Genomic DNA, 11250 nt, shown 5'->3' with positions numbered 1-11250 from the left:
TTTTAGCCGACCTAGAAAGGTCATGCATGCAATGAGCTCGGTATGGATGACTGGATGTTACCGCTTGGATCAAAATATTTTACTAGGTGTATTATCATTAAGGTAAGTTTGATCTTTTTTGAGTGTCTAAGAAAAACTGGCATGTGACCATTATCTAAGGATGTCCAGCGGTAAACCTAGTATTTTAATCCTAATTAGTAAAAATTTACAATGAGATAAATTAATTTAGGTTTTTCGCTTTTCATCTTTTATGGTTATAAAACCCGTGTGCCCATTTCTGTAATCAAAGCGCTACTTCCAAGTTCCAACTGACAGAAACACATAATAATATTTTGTTTGTTCAGTTGAGATAGATAATGGAGCTCCAACTTCCATTCAACCTCTTTTCCTTCTGTCTCTTTCTTTCCTTCATCACTTTAATCCTCAGACGACAATGGACGGAGCGGAATACCGGGAAGTTGCCTCCCGGACCGTGGAAGCTGCCACTCATCGGAAACATGCACAGTTTAATGGGTGCAATCCCACACGTTGCCCTTAGAGACATGTCCAAAAAACACGGCAAGGACCTCATGCACCTTCAACTTGGACAAGTTTCAGCCGTGGTGGTCTCGTCGGCCGAGGTAGCCAAACTGTTCCTCAAAACTCACGACCTCGACTTCGCCGATAGACCCAGAGTTCTCGCCGGCGACCAGATCTTTTACAACAGATCTGACCTCTTTTTCAGTCCTTACGGTGATTACTGGAAGCAAATGCGCAAAGTTTGCATGACGGAACTCCTCAGTGCCAGAACCGTTCGTTCCTTCAGCCACATCAGGCAGGATGAGATCCATCGTCTGTTGGATCGTGTCCGTTCATCGTCCCACAGCCCAATCAATATATTTGAGGAAATGTCCATCTTTACCAGCTCCATAATTTGTAGAGCTGCGTTTGGTAAGACCAATATAATCTCCAATGATATGCGACTTAAAGTCTTTCTTCTTTTTTTTTTTTTTTTTTTTTTTTTTTTTTTAATGTTATAATGTTATCCGATCTGTAAAAATAAAGGAGCCTTTAGTAAATGACTGTTGTGTTAGAGAGTTTGATTAGTTGATAGTATTATGTGATCATAGAAAAATGTTTCGTAAATTAAGTGTTAGTTGTACTCTTAACTATAATTATATACAAAATGACTTTTTCAAAAAGTTGATCGATTTGAGTAGATTTTTGAATTTTAGCATTTAGATTAATAAATTGTTATAAAAAGTTAATTAATCAAACACTTATATTGATTTTTAAACAAAATCAAACAACTAATAGTGGTCAAATAAGCCAAAATTGGCTTATAAGCTAACTATTTTACCAAACAAGGCCAAAATGATATTGGTCCTGTTTGGAAAAAAATTTAGCTTATCAACCAATTTTGGCTTATTTGACTTTGTTAATAATAGTCAAATAGTTAATAATAGTCAAATAAGCCAAAATTGGTTGATAGGCTAAATTTTTTTCCAAACAGGACCAATATTATTTTGGCTCTGTTTGGTAAAATAGTTAGTTTATGTTGGTACCGTTGGTAGAAAACACAAATAATAATAAAAAATAAGATTATTATTTTCCTGGAACTAAGGGAAGAAAAGATGAAGAAATTTGGCTAGTGTTTGGTGTTGGGTTTTTGCAAGATTCAAGTAAGCACTCTTTCCTTAAAACCTTATTTGCAACCTCCCAAAGATGCTAGGAGCGTTGTGGCCTAGGCTTCCCAGGATAAAACTTGCTAATGATTCAATGTTTGAGCACTCAAACAAGGAATCCGGCGAGCAAGACAATGGCTATGAACACAGTAGGCCAAGAAAGAGTAGAAGCAGAGAGGTTTTGAAGCTGGAAAACCGAACTTTCGTGTTCTATTGCTGTGTGTAAAACTCTACTGCCTCTACCCTCTCTTATATAGGGTTGAAGGAGCCAATAGCCTTTATTATGGCAATTAAAAATGACATTAAAGCTGCCTTCCAACAGCTATAACAGCAGGCCACTACCTGGGAATTGAATTCAGAATTCAAAATTGGAATTAATAGACAATTAATTCCGTAACAGATGAATTCAATCCCCTCAACAGTCAGAACTTTCGGGTTCCTGACCGTTAGCGTACAGGGTTCGGTCTCAACTTTCGACCTCATCCAGTTTTGGCCCTTGCACCTTTCGTGGACTCTGTTGCACGAGAGTTGTGCTCTCGGCGCACGAGAGTGGCTATACCAGTTGGAAAATGACCGAAGTTTGGCATAACTTAGCCCGCAAGGCCAGCCAATTTCCGGACGACATTCGTGCCCCCAGGTGCCGGCGCACACGAGCTCGGGCTTGAATCAAGCCTTTTTCAATCTCTGCTAGTTGGAATTTGATTTGCACACCCCCCCCCCCCCCCCCGCGCGCGAGAGAGCCTCTATGCTATACAATTCTACAAGCTTCAAAAGAGCTCTTGTATATAAGGGGGGAAAATCTTCATTCCAAAGCAATGTGGGACAAAAAACTCACTTTTTCCCTTCATTTTCCAACTCAAATGGGTCTACTTTGAGAATCAATATCTCATTCACCCATTATTCGTTTTGAGCGTACAATATATCGATCTCTTCGTCTCACTACGAAGAATCCGAATCCACTTTAACCCGACCCAAATCGGAAGTGGACCCCACTGATAATTGTACCACAAAATAGCCACTTAACATGCTATTTTATGTCATTTTAAGCTATTTTTTCCAACAGTTTATAGGCCAATTTTGACTTATTTGACCACTATTAGTTGTTTGACTTTGTTTAAAAATCAATATAAGTGTAAATTCAAAAAAAAATACTCAAAGCAATTTTTTCAATTAGCTTTTTGAAAAAAAAAAAAAAAAATTATACCATTCAAACAGCTATCAGCTAACAGCTAATTTACCAAACACCTTTTTACAATCCGCTAATGTTATCAACTAGTTATACCCTCTAATTAGCCCAATTAGCTATTTACCAAACATGGCCTTTTTTTATAAAAATTAAAAGCAACATATATAAATGCATTTATAATTTTTTAAAGTTGAATATATGCAGGTAAAACACTGAACAAGGCAAAAGAGTTGCTTAAGGTTATAGACGAAATATTGATCCTGGGGAGTAGCTTTTGCATTGCCGATGCATTTCCTTCTTGGAAAATCCTTCACTTGCTGGCCGGAGAAAAGAGTAGGATGGTGAAAGTTCGGCGCAAAGCTGACGAAATCATGGGAGACATCATTAACGAGCACAGAAACAACTTGGATTGCGGCAAAACGGGGAGTGGTGAGTCAGGTGCCGAGGACATAGTTGATGTCCTCATAAAGCTCAAGGATAGCAACACTCTTCCTGTGTCCATCACAGACGACAACATCAAATGTGTAATTCTCGTACGTATCTGTTACTATACGTTACTATACATACTTTTAAACATGCATGCAAATATATTTGTCTTGTCAAGGATTCACTACCCAAAAGCACAAGATGTTGGGTCACCACTTGTTAGGATTAAGAGCTTACTAAAATTGAAGCATGTGCTCTATCTCAACTAAAAGTCTAAGCTGCCACCACCACTTGTTAGGATTAAGAGCCAGCTGAGATTTGGATTGCACATGCTCAACACGCCCCCTCACCCCCTCACGTGTGAGTCAGTGGGTTCCAAGCAATATGGGGTGACCCATGACCTAGCAACACGCACATGCTCAACACGCCCCCTCACCCCCTCACGTGTGAGTCGGTGGGTTCCAAGCAATATGGGGTGACCCATGACCTAGCAACACGTGTACCGTAGTCGCTTATGGGGTGACGTAGAGATTCAAACCCATGACCTTTGGTCTGGCTCTGATACCAAATTGAAGCATGTGCTTGATCTCAACTAAAAGCTTAAGCTGATAGAAGGGTGGGTTCCAAGCAATATGGGGTGACCCATGAGTCATGACCTAGCAACACGTGGACCGTAGTCGCTTATGGGGTGACGTAGAGATTCAAACCCATGACCTAAAAGCTTAAGCTGATAGAAGGGTGGGTTCCAAGAAATATGGGGTGACCCATGACCTAGCAACACGTGGACCGTAGTCGCTTATGGGGTGACGTAGAGATTCAAACCCATGACCTAAAAGCTTAAGCTGATAGAAGGGTGGGTTCCAAGCAATATGGGGTGACCCATGACCTAGCAACACATGGACTGTAGTCGATTATGGGTGACGCTGAGATGGGGTGACGTAGAGATTCAAACCCATGACCTAAAAGCTTAAGCTGATAGAAGGGTGGGTTCCAATGGGTGACGCTGAGATGGGGTGACGTAGAGATTCAAACCCATGACCTAAAAGCTTAAGCTGATAGAAGGGTGGGTTCCAAGCAATATGGGGTGACCCATGACCTTGCAACACGTGGACCGTAGTCGATAGAAGGGTGGGTTCCAAGCAATAGGGGGACCGTAGTCGATAGAAGGGTGGGTTCCAAGCAATAGGGGGACCGTAGTCAATAGAAGGGTGGGTTCCAAGCAATATGGGGTGACCTATGACCTAGCAACATGTGGACCGTAGTCGCTTATGGGGGGTAACGTAGAGATTCAAACCCATGAGGTGACGCTGAGATTTGAACCTATAACCTTTGATCTGCCTCTGATACCAAATTGAAGCATGTGCTCCATCTCAACTAAAAGCCTAAGCTGATAGTTGGATTGCACATTAATAGTTATATGCTCAACAACTAATACGTCAAAAGTTGTAGTTAGTACCGAAGGGCACAACTTTATTTACTTATAGACCACCATCACAATTTTTAGAGGCACTTCACCATTCTCCGCCCAACAGTCCCCTAGCCACCAATTGATAGAGCTGACATTTTACCGGCCTCCGCCCAATATGTTTTAACCAATCTGGTTGTCGTGAGTGCCTATATGTGCACTCTTATCCCTTAAGAGAAGTCCGAAGTTCAAAGAGTAATCTTGTATGAAAAAACTAATATAGCTAGTCAGACTTTGCCCCTTAATTGGACCAACCCCATTATTGTGTGGGTCATGGTCCATATAGCTGTGTGGACAATACTTTCAAATAATGTACATTCAGTACACAAATAATATACTTTTAGTATATTAAAATGTACTTTTTGTTACGGTCCACACAGTTTTGTTATGGTTCACACATCACTATGTGGACCGTGGTTCGCACAATAATTTACCGTACTAACGAGATTAATTTAAGTATGGTACGAGTTTAAAGATGAATCCTTATAGTTAGGGTCTACTTAGGACATCTGTGATCTAATACAGACAAAAAAAAATTGCTTTGCTTGTAAGTTGTAATTATTGCGGTACGTGATGATACGATGCAGGATATGTTTGGAGGAGGAGTGGATACATCAACGACAACAACAGCGTGCGCCATGGTGGAAATGGTGAAGAATCCGAGGGTGTTGGCCAAAGCACAAGCCGAGGTGAGACAAGCTTTCAAAGGGAAACAAACGTTGTTGTTAGACGAGAATGATGTGGAAAAGTTGCCATACTTGAGTTCAGTCATCAAAGAAACGTTGAGGCTTCACCCCACGGGTTCCATGATTTTGAGGGACTGCAAGAAAGAAACTGTGGTCCGCGGATACACTATTCCACCCAAAACCAGATTAATCATCAACGCTTGGGCAATGAGTAGAGATCCCGAGTACTGGAAAGATCCGGAGAGCTTTAAACCAGAGAGATTCGAGGATAATCCCATGGATTACAATGGAAGCCAATTGGAATATATGCCATTTGGGGCAGGAAGGAGGATATGCCCAGGCATTTCATTTGGGTTAGCAAATGTTCAGACTCCTTTGGCATATTTGCTCTACCACTTTGATTGGAAAATCCCTCATGGAATCACACCTGATGGACTGGAAATTGCTGAAAAACCTGGAATTGTCATAAAGCCAAAGAATGACCTTTTATTGATTGCTGCTCCTGCCTCTCTTGCTGCTGCTTAACTATATATTGTTTACTCATATCATGCATGCATGCATCTACATACCCATTGCCCACTTCCAATTAGTATTATAATACCTAAATTGATGTATTATTATTACATCCAGAATAATGCACTTTCTGCCATGTAATTAAATTAAAACTACAACTTCTTCTTGTTTATATATCAAGAATAATTATAAATCTATAATAATTACGAGAATGTTATTGTATTGTCCTCATTTCCCCCTTTTTTTTTTTTGAACTGTTGATCATTCGGACATAGGAATGATTATTTTGCATTTGTTTTTTTAACCAGAAACATCACTGCTGGAAATCTGCATTTTTCCGACCACCCAAAAATGATCAGAAAAGGGAGATTTCCGGTCGGAAATGCAGTTTCCGACCACTTCATGGATTCGAAAAAAAAGCCCTCGCTGTTACCGACAACTACTCAAGGTCGTCGGAAATACCGGCTTCTTTTTGAGGACGTCGGAACTACTAGTTGTCGGACACAGAGAGCATATTTCCTACCACTGGTGGTCAGTAATTGGTCGGAATTACCATCCACCGGTGGTCGGTAAGATTTACAAAGAAAAAATTAAAAAAATTGAATTACCGACCACTAGGTGGTCGGTAAGATTTACTAACAAAAAAAATAAAATTTAAAATTTTGAATTAGACCTATTACAATTATACAAATTTCAGCACCACAATATTAAATTCTACAATACAATTAACAATTTAAGAAAATCAAACATTACTCAATCATTTAAATCAAGGTGTAGCAATTATTTCACCATAAAGAATACGTTTGTCAAAATATTAGCTAAACATGCATGCTAATAAGATTTTGTAGCAATTGTTTCATCTTCCAAATGAGTTATAAGAAGCTTAAAACAATTGCTACAAATGGTCTATTCTTAAGTGTTACTACAAATGAGTCATAAGCATCTATTTAAAGTTCTAAACCATAAATGGCTACCACAAAACGGGAGAAACTTTTGGGTTCAATGAAGGGTGAAAGAGGATTTGACGAAAATTTAAAAAGAAAATTGATTGCTCTAGTAGACAACTTAGATATCTAGGTACCTATCGGGATTATTTCTCATTTGGAAACGTGAATTTCTCTCTAACTTGAGGCCCCGATGATTTTTTAGAAAATAAGCTACGCTTTGTCGCTTTCCAACCGAGTGAATCTGCTTTTGCATAGCCTTTAGGAACACCTCGACCTGTAAGAAAAGTTTTGTTAACTCATCATATGCATTTAAAAACAAAAATTAAACAATATTTCCTTCTTTTTTCCTCTTCTTTAGATTATACCAAAATTTTGTTTAATTGACTGAAAACAAAATTTTTCCTCTTCTTAATAACTATTAAAGTCTTGGACAACAAAAGCTCCAAATAAAAGAAGGCACTATTATCAAGGTCAAATGAAAGCAATTTCTCAAGTATAAACAGAAGGCAATTGTAGCTCAAACGAGCATCATTCACCTCTGGCTTCCTCCAGGCTCCAGCTATTCTCTGTCTTTTCCTAAGGAGAGCAAGAGCGGCCATTTTGGCTTGCTGATTCCAAAGCCCTTCTTTCTGAATGAAGAACCATCAACAAACTAAACCATGGTGGCCTGAGAAATAAAGCCTTAACAAGAGATTGGAAATTAAAGTAAACCACTATAAAGAATAACTACTGTGAGAATACTCTATTTCATCAAAGTAACTTTCCAAAAGAGATCAAGTCAATGACTTTAAATTTTTTACTCTTGCCGACATTCTCTAACTGGCACTTGACTCAAACCGCTTGCCTAAACCAGTAAACCATGCAAGGGTTTCATTAGAATTCAATATCCCCTTCCCCTTGTTTCCTACAACTTACTTGTGGTTCTACGGATGCAGATGAAATCTGTAGCCACAACCTAGAGTGTGGAAGAGATAAATCTTGCCTACTAACTCTGAACAACGAGGAGTTAAACTAGACCAGTCTAGATTGTCTAAACTGACAAATTCAAATCAAAAAGACTAATAACCGACTCCTAAATTGGTTTGGGTTACCCCATCTGGAATTGTTAATACTTAATAGTATGAGATTGATTGAGCTTACTTGAATTTCAGTATAAGCATAACAGGTCCAAAAATTTAATCTTTTGCAATTAGCATGTCATCCTGCATGAGGCAACAAAAGCATATATAGAATGTTTTGGATTCTCTACATATTGAAGATTTTAACTGCATCCATCTTTTTATGATTGAATTATAGTCTAGAAGGTTTTTACCAGGACATCTGTAAATATAGTTGGCTGGATGAAATAGTCTTTTCTGTCCAATGGCTTACCACCAGTTACCAATATAGCACCCTCCCTCTTCCCATGCTCTATGAAAGTATCTTCTCATACTGGTTTTTGCTAGCCTAAATGCATCAAATAGACATGCATGTTAAAGCATATTGGTATTGGTAAACTTAATGGTGTATATGGCTTGTTTCAAGCAAACTAGATCATACTTGGGGTCCCTGTTGAACATTTGGATCAAAAGGGTCATCAACTACCTTTGCCTTCGCCTTTGCGACCACTTTCTCAACAAACTTGTCATAAATTCCTTCCTGGACAAACACTCGTGAGCCAGCCACACATATTTCACCCTGCCAAAATGCCAAATTAAAACCCCAATATCAATCAGTATATCTACATGCTAAGAGTTGAGGAAAGGAAACCTGGGATGGATATTACCTTATTATATGCGACACCAGCTAAACCAAGATAGCAATTAGAAGAAATGCATAGTAATGATCTATATAGCTAAATTCTCACATGCTCTTGTTTAAAAAAAAAAAAAAAAAAAAAAAAAAGTTTACATAATAAGAATTAGATAAGGCCACCTTAATGTGCAGTTGCTCCTTTTTAGATCCCACAATGACCTTTGTGTCCTGTTTTGATTGAGTGACCTTAGTTCCAGGAAAGATAAAGGTAGTAGTAAAACAGCTTAACTAATAGGACAATGGCAATTGACAACCAATTGAAGTTAGGGTAGATAGGTCTTGAGGAGATAATAAGAATCAGTGGTTTTTAAAATCATTTTTAATAATAGCGAAGATGGAGTGTGAAAAAAGAATAACCTTCAAGATGAGGTTCTGTCACGTGATGAACATCAGAAGTGAAACTTCCACTGAGAAATTCAGCATAGATTGTTGCACCCCTTTTCTGCTCACTCAAACAAGGAAAATTCGGGTTGCATGTGATGATAAGGAATGGAATGAAACTACTAGACTTGGGAAGTACATGCGAGAGTTTACCTTTCCGTGCTCAAGTTCTTCCAGAAGCAGAACTCCAGCTCCTTCACCCATGACAAACCCATCGCGGTCCTGTCAATAGCAATATCAGCAGATGCAAGTAATTCTAATCTAACAGAGAAGATGCAAATGAAAGAAATGGCATTAAACTATCCCAAGGCCGTGAAGCTCTATGAGAAAGTGCCCTGCAAGCAATAAATCCACCAACTCCTGCAACAAAGACGTTCGATATGTGACAGCCAAAAATAGCTAGCTAAATCAATGTATAATTACAAAAGAAGATATAATAACAGTTGGTATAATTACTGAATCAGATCCCCCAGAAAGCATCATATCCTGAAACTCTTAAAGCATTTTAAACAATATAAAGTTCAACTCATCAAGATATAGTCATCGTTTTAACCACATTAAAATTATCAGTAAAGTTCATGTTGTAGGAAGTAGGCAAATCCACTTACAGCTTCACCTCTGATGATGTGGTGTATGTATGATTCTTATAGGATAATAGAAGCATAGTTTGGTGATCTTAGCCTAACAGTTTATGTATATTGAACATCAAGAGTCATACATAACCCCTTTATGCATATTGAACAGCAAGAATCATACATACACCCACTGCATTTAATTAATCCAAACATGTGATTAATCTAGTATTCTAGTGCAAGGAAATCCAGTGCATTTAAGCATTCCAGTGAACGGAACTTATATCGATTATTATTTTCATGACATACAAAGTACTCCTTATATTGCATTGCCTCAATGGTGAAAAGAGCTAATGCTGTTTAATTCACCATAATTACAAACTCACCTAAGAAAAGGTCAATCATAGCAATTAAAAAACTGCTCATGTCAATTTGGTTCATAGCAATTTGCTAAGCCACACACCTAAAATGATTTTGTACAATTCTACGCACAATTAGGAAATGACAGACAAATATGAAATCATGAGAATATAGATTTTACAATCCATACCAGTTCCTAATGATTCATAAATCTTTCTTTTCCAGGCAGCAACCACTAACCACCAAGTCAATTTTAATTAAACAATAACAATTCTAGACAATAAATCATCTATTAATCCTAAAAGAAATCAAGAAATGGAAATTTTACTGTCACAATACAAAATTTCAAATTCACCACTTTCAGAATTAGGAATTTAGGGATTAGGGTTTAACATTTGAGTAATACAACTAACCTGTAGCGCAGCAGAGACGGCAACGAAGATGAGCGAATTTGACGGGAAGAGGCGTGCGCTGTCTCGACGGGAAGAGGCTCGACGGCGACCTAGCTCTGAGACGGAAAAATCTCGACGGCGACCAAGCTCTGAGACGGAAAAGCTCGACGGCAACCAAGCTTGTTGTTGTTGACCAAGCTCTGCGACGAGAAGTGGCTCGACGGCAGCGAGAAATTTGCAGAGGCGGGAAGTATTCTGAGATTTGCAGAGTAAACGTGCGAGGTCCGCGAGGAGAAGAGTGAGCGCTGAGAGCAAATGCGCTTTTTGTCTTTTTGTTTTTTTCCAAGTAGAAAAGATGTCTAAGCAAATTGAAGTGTTTTGTTTTATTTTATTTTTACATACCGGAAATTAAGATTAATTAAAAAAATTAAACTGCCGAATAAAATTTTCAAACATTCCGATTACTAATTAAAAGTGGTCGGAAACTCCGACCTATTTGCGTCCACCACAATCTTTCAACGAAAAATTGAAAAAATGTAACTTTTTCCGACAAATTTTTTAGGTGGTCGGAAAATGGTCAGAAAATCAAAGATTTCCAGTAGTGCATTATTCTCACTTGAATATGACACACATATAAGGGTAGGATTAGGTGCAAACATGTGAATTTTAAAGTGCACCACACAGAGCTACAAAGTGCATGTTGAAAACCACGTTGGTAAAATCCAATAATAATCCTACGAAAAAAATTATTATTTTATGGAAATTTTGGAAAGGAAAGGACGAAGGAATATGGTTCGGGTTGGTGTAGGTGGTTAGCACGAGTCGACGGAATCACTCTTTCCTTAAAACTTTATTTGCTACCTC

General features: G+C 38.4%; 1 protein-coding gene and 1 long non-coding RNA gene across 4 annotated transcripts; one reads left to right on the top strand and one right to left on the bottom strand.

Annotated features, from left to right (window-relative positions):
- Positions 1 to 264: 264 nt before the first annotated feature.
- Positions 265 to 6108, top strand: LOC109147616 (premnaspirodiene oxygenase-like). The gene is made up of 3 exons (XM_019295228.1): positions 265 to 930; positions 3055 to 3383; positions 5329 to 6108. The coding sequence occupies exons 1-3, from the start codon at positions 357 to 359 to the stop codon at positions 5950 to 5952; spliced, it is 1527 nt and encodes a 508-aa protein (XP_019150773.1). The 5' UTR covers positions 265 to 356; the 3' UTR covers positions 5953 to 6108.
- A 571-nt stretch (positions 6109 to 6679) lies between these two features.
- Positions 6680 to 9337, bottom strand: LOC109147618. Of its 3 annotated transcripts, none has more exons than XR_002048696.1 (9): positions 9216 to 9337; positions 9039 to 9123; positions 8802 to 8849; positions 8653 to 8713; positions 8427 to 8564; positions 8200 to 8333; positions 8028 to 8089; positions 7424 to 7516; positions 6680 to 7161 (listed from the first exon to the last, which is right to left on the bottom strand). It is a non-coding gene; the product is annotated as an uncharacterized LOC109147618 (long non-coding RNA). The 3 variants fall into 3 exon arrangements; XR_002048697.1 differs by having other exon boundaries at positions 8653 to 8672; XR_002048695.1 differs by lacking the exon at positions 8653 to 8713.
- Positions 9338 to 11250: the final 1913 nt, after the last annotated feature.

The sequence above is a fragment of the Ipomoea nil genome, unplaced genomic scaffold (assembly GCF_001879475.1).
Source record: "Ipomoea nil cultivar Tokyo-kokei standard unplaced genomic scaffold, Asagao_1.1 scaffold2025, whole genome shotgun sequence".
NCBI lineage: Eukaryota > Viridiplantae > Streptophyta > Magnoliopsida > Solanales > Convolvulaceae > Ipomoea > Ipomoea nil.
Note: the sequence above shows the minus strand (reverse complement) of the source record. Positions and strands in the feature narration are given on the sequence as shown.